The sequence below is a fragment of the Sesamum indicum genome, linkage group LG13, assembly GCF_026168435.1.
Source record: "Sesamum indicum cultivar Baizhima isolate 11 linkage group LG13, ASM2616843v1, whole genome shotgun sequence".
NCBI lineage: Eukaryota > Viridiplantae > Streptophyta > Magnoliopsida > Lamiales > Pedaliaceae > Sesamum > Sesamum indicum.
This window is the reverse complement of record NC_142669.1, coordinates 9,518,540-9,524,234: the sequence shown is the minus strand read 5'-3', so window position 1 is coordinate 9,524,234 and position 5,695 is coordinate 9,518,540. Positions and strand designations below refer to the sequence as shown.

Below are 5,695 nucleotides of genomic sequence, written 5' to 3'. Positions count from 1 at the left end.
ATTCAAATTTAAAACTTTTGATCCGAATGCATTTGATGGGTTAAATTTGAAATATTTTTTAAGAAGGGTAAGAACGCCCCTACTGTATGTAATACACCCTCAGACAGATCAACATCCGCTTATATTTCCTATAGGCCGGTCAGAGCCGATCTAGACTGAATAATTCATATCATGCCACGTGTCTCTGTATACCTGTCATAGGACCTATTACAGATACCTTATTTCCTTTACCGTGAAAATATGTATTCACTGTACTTGTGAGGTTTAGTTGTACGGCTTAGATAACCGTTCAAATGCAGGGTACTAAAAAATTATAAATTGAGAACTACCCAACAAACCTAACAGCCTTTCATTTTTAAGGTCGGATCCAAATATTTGGGATAGAGACAAGACTTCCACCCCCTCCCCCAACCCCACCAATTAAATTCAAGATCTAACTTCTCTATATCATTTATTACATTCAATATTTAATATTCATAATCTATGAATAATTACATCAGTACATTAATAAGTTACCAGTTCCATAATTATTTAATGGGAGTAGTTTGAGACGGCGCTGGCAATAAAACCAAAAATTTCCACAACATAAATTATGATAATAGGAAAAAGAAAAAATTAATGACAATTCCGGGAAAATATATACCAACCACCAACATTGTAAGGATGGGACTATTCCTCGTACCATAAATTGTTAGGCTTTCCTTTTTATTGTAAATTGGACCTAGCTAGAATTTAAATTTGACTTGCACAATCAAATTTAAATTTATAAGTGGTACATAGAATAATTTATATTTGTGGAGGGTTCATTCTTGACCAATTTTTAAATTTAAATGAAGTAGTAACCCCCCCTACCCCCAAGTTCTAGAGACATTATAGCATATTGGTTTTATAAAATTTAATTTGAAATATTGTAATTGATCAGAAATTGGGTCGAAAGACTAAAATTAAGCAATTTTGAAAGTTATCGAACTAAAACTGAAATGAGTAAATTTAAAGAATAAATAAATTTGAAAGACTAAACGAATAATTTTCCGTATTATAGATTATTAAACTCTTGAAGAATTAGGATTGATCAAAAGTGATTTTGCAATTAAGCTGCCAAAAAAAAAAAGTATTTAAAAGAAATATTTATGTAGATTTGAGATGAAGAGGGAATATTGTACTTGTCCATTCAAAATTTCACCTCCCAACTTTCACTCTCACACTCACACTCACACTCACTCAGGCTTATCCTTCACCTTATCAAAAACCAAATTCTTGAATATATATATATATATATATTTTCTGTTGCCCTTTTCTGTAGCTGCGTGGTCCCCGCCGGAATTCCCATCCACGTGTCCCCTCCTCATTCGTCCTTCCATCACGTGCGTGTCGGTTTTTTAATCGCCTAATTTTGGGCTCTCTAATTACTAATTGCGTCATCATTAAGCCCTAATCGCCTCCGCCGCAGCTACGCTAATCCCACTTGTGAAATGACGTCTTAGCCCTCCCCTCCCCACTCCCATTGGCTCCCTACATGCAGGGACCACATACGGGCGCTGTACCGTATCCCCAAATCGCCCGTTTATACGGTGTAATAAAGAGAAGTGGTGTATGCCCAACATTTTGTATTTTTCTTACCATGCTCTTCTTCTTCTCCCACCAATTCCTATGTCCTAAACCTTCCAACTTATCCTGAATTTTCATCATTGGTTATAAATTACTAATAATTTTGGAAAAAATAAAAATAAAAAATCATGGAGAGTACTGACTCGTCGACATGCTCCCAACAGCCTCAGCTTCCGCCCGGCTTCCGCTTCCACCCCACCGATGAAGAATTGGTGGTGCACTACCTCAAGAAGAAGGCCGCCTCCGCCCCGTTGCCCGTCTCCATCATAGCCGAGGTCGATCTCTACAAATATGATCCTTGGGAACTTCCCGGTAACGTTACCGTTTAGTACACATCTGATATTGTTGGTCGTAATTATATTGTTATTATGATTGTTGTGGTTGTTTTTGTTATTATTTTTTTTTTATTTTGATTTTTTTTCAGCAAAGGCTATATTTGGGGAGCAAGAGTGGTATTTCTTCAGCCCGAGGGACAGGAAGTACCCGAACGGGGCACGGCCGAACCGCGCAGCGACATCGGGTTATTGGAAGGCTACGGGGACCGACAAGCCGGTGCTGACGGCCGGCGGGACGCAGAAAGTTGGAGTGAAGAAAGCTCTGGTTTTCTACGGCGGAAAGCCGCCTAAAGGGATCAAAACCAACTGGATCATGCATGAATACAGGCTCGCTGATAATAAGCCCGCCTCGAATAAGCCACCGGGCTGTGACTTTAGCAACAAGAAGGCCTCACTAAGAGTAATTCAGACACCACATATATATATACTTTAATCATAAGATTCTATTTCTTTTTTTTTTTCCCGCATGTTGATTGATTGATTGATTTTTAATTACATGTGTGTATATATATATTTCAGCTTGATGATTGGGTTTTGTGCCGAATTTACAAGAAGAACAACGCGCAGAGGCCGGTGGATCAAGAACGGGACGAGCTGAACGATGTGATTGGTTCGATCCCACCAACTATATCAATCGGACAACATAAATTCTTGGACAACAACGATCACCAAAACTATTACGAAGGTATGATGATGAATGATTCAATGAATTCTCATCTAGGGACAAATAAGGCAAGTACTGGTCATCATCATCATCATCAACAGCTACCCCTAGTGGCTCACAACCTGCTCCCTACAAAGCGGGCGCTGCCCAATTTGTACTGGAACGACGTGGAGGGGAACGATAATTCTGCCTCAACTAAGAGGTTCCTGTCTGAAAACTGCGTTGGCAGAACGGACGAGACGACATCTATAGCAACTATTCTCAGCCAACTGCCACAAACACCTTCTCTGCAGCAACAGACAATGCTGGGAAACCTTGAAAATGGGGTTTTCGGACAGCAAACGTATCAGGTTTCTGGGATGAATTGGTACTCTTAGTTCATTAGAAATGCTTGTTTCTTTTTGTTTTTTTCTCTTGGGAGGATTTTAGTATATATTAATATAATTAAAAAGAAAAACTAAGCAGATATGGGAATTTATTGGAGATTTTGTTGCTAGCTATAGGTCATGAAGAATATACACAAAAATATTATTATTATTATTACACAGGTTATTTTACTATTTAAATATATATATAGGTGCATATTTATATAAATATGTATATTGTAACTTTCACTTTTTATTTCTTTTGTTGTATACTGTGTTTGATCACACAGCTGATGAAAATTAAGGAAATCTTGTATCTGATTTCTTGTATAGAAGTAGAATAATTAAAGATATTCGTCATTAATATATCATTTTCTTTTTCTTTTTCCTGTTTTAATAATACAGCACTGTATTTATATTCATTTTTACCAAATTAAAAAAAAAAAAAAAGGAGAGAAATACTGGGAATTTTATTTTTCTTTATTTTTATGATTATTTGTTAATTAAATTCCACACATCAACTGAATATATATATATATATATATGACATGCATGTCGTAAGTTGATATGAAGAGTGGAATTCTTGAAAACCCTAAATTAATAAAAACATATAAATATAAAGTATTCTATATTTTAATAAAATATAGTTTTTGCATTTTTCTTTTATTTTATTTTTTTGTTAATTAGCTAACATATATATCACATATATTACGCTGATGAACAGATTTTCTGACGATGTACGTCTAAAATTAGAATAAACAAAACTATAGATTATAATTTTTTGTCGAGTAATTTATGACGAATAGGATATTTAATAATAGTACTGTATTTGTAGGGCAATGGAACTAAAGAGACGAATCGCTGAGATTTTTCTGATGATTGATGAGATAAATTAATTAATATGATTCTCCGACAAATATTTTTATTTTATTTTTTTGGACCAAGATTTGTAAAGAAACATTTAATTAATAAATTCCCAGTATCTTCAATAAAAGTATTTTTTTTTTTAAAAAAAATATGGAATATTAATAGTTTATTTACCTAATACAAGTATTGTTAAAATGCACTTAATTCCACTTGGAAAGTAACCACACCAAACAAGCAATTTTTGCATTATTCGGTTGCCATCATTTTCTTTCAGATATATATTAAATGTTAAATTTCATTAACAGTCCTCAAGTTACGTCGAAATACACAAATACCTATTTATTTTTATAAAATTACAGTTGCACCCTCTGAGTGGTATTAGTATAATATTTTTCAGGGAGTGTTGGTGTAAGCTTTGTCTCTGAATATGGGTGTAATTATAATTACAACTATAATGTCAGGGAATATAGTTATAATTTTATAAAAGTCGGGGGTTTTTATGCATTGTGACATAAGTTCAAGTGTATCAATGTAATTTATTTTATATTTTAATTAAAAAAAGAAAAGTAGGTAGAGATGGTAATATGAATTTTGATTAGAGAGAAATTAAGCACAACATCATCGTACAATTTGTCCTAATGCCAGCTTTCATTTCCATCAACTTCAAAAATTTCCTTGTTTCCATCTCCATAAAAACATTTACAGATATCCCGCTGTGGCTGTCCTTTTCTTGGTGCTCCCAAATGACCTGGCTCATATATATATATATATATATATATATATATTTGGTATATCAAAAAAGTCGAGATGGGACGATCAGTGTAGCAACTCTCTTTTTTACGTATAATCACGAGAGTTACTCCACTGCTATAACATGTCATGAACTATTACTACTGCTCAAAGAATTAGCATATTGCCACAGTCTGATCGAACTGCAAAATGCACTAAGATTATTCAGAATAATAGAGTAATGAATCTATTACTACAAGCAAGTTTGTCAATAAATTAAAAACATCTTACAACGTTAGAAAAAATATAATTTTTCGCTACGATTAATTAATAAAGCTAAAAGAAGAAAATTGTAACAAATACAAATCAACCACGGCTTTACAACGGCTATTAGCTGTTGTTTCTGCAAGTGTGGCTAAAATATTGATCGTGGCCAGAACCATGGTAAATATTTATATTTTTGCTTTGATTTTATTTAACCGTGGTTAATAGTATTAAGCTGTGGTCATTTATAGTGTAGCGAAAACTTAATTTTTTTGTAGTGTAAGCTCGTTAAACATAGGTCTTATAAGAACTTATAAGATGTTAATTCATACATTAAAAATAAGTTCTTAAAGCCTATAAAATATTAGTAATAGCGACAATTATGTAACCAAATCGACCAAAAATTGAAAGAATCTACTAAAATTTTAAAAAATAAGTTAAAGACTAACTGTATAAGCTCGTAGCATTTTATTTTTTGATCCAATATATAAATTAAACTTCTTTTAAAAAGATTTTGTCACATTTATAATTAAACTTCAACATTTATAAAATGTTAGGAATTGAGCTTCTATAAAATCACGAAACATCCCCGTAATTACATAAGCTATATCATGACATTACAAAAAAAAAAAAAAATTATTCCCTACATTATGAATTAGCAAATCGTTATTATCTACCATAACCAAATAAAATCGATGCAAAAACTTAAATTTTAACCACGACTAATCAACATCTACCATGATTTTACCTATAGTTAAAACATTCGCTATAGATAATCAACATCTGCAGCTAATATTTTTCTCTCCCTATTTGCAAAAATATATAACGACAAATAGTCATTGCATGCGCGATCATAATTAATT

At 33.0% G+C, this 5,695-nt stretch overlaps 1 protein-coding gene across 1 annotated transcript; it reads left to right on the top strand.

The window, feature by feature from the left end:
* Positions 1–1,603: 1,603 nt before the first annotated feature.
* LOC105177027 (NAC transcription factor 56) lies at positions 1,604–3,293 on the top strand. The gene is made up of 3 exons (XM_011100042.3): positions 1,604–1,920; positions 2,033–2,343; positions 2,463–3,293. Exons 1-3 carry the CDS (start codon positions 1,737–1,739, stop codon positions 2,982–2,984), a joined length of 1,017 nt encoding a protein of 338 aa, XP_011098344.1. The 5' UTR covers positions 1,604–1,736; the 3' UTR covers positions 2,985–3,293.
* Positions 3,294–5,695: the final 2,402 nt, after the last annotated feature.

Bases quoted from the DNA above. Each gene is read 5' to 3' on its own strand.
- LOC105177027 (XM_011100042.3), top strand. From the start codon at position 1,737: ATGGAGAGTACTGACTCGTCGACATGCTCCCAACAGCCTCAGCTTCCG. The intron at 1,921-2,032 runs GTAACGTTACCG...ATTTTTTTTCAG, and splicing joins TGATCCTTGGGAACTTCCCG to CAAAGGCTATATTTGGGGAG. The intron at 2,344-2,462 runs GTAATTCAGACA...TATATATTTCAG, and splicing joins ACAAGAAGGCCTCACTAAGA to CTTGATGATTGGGTTTTGTG.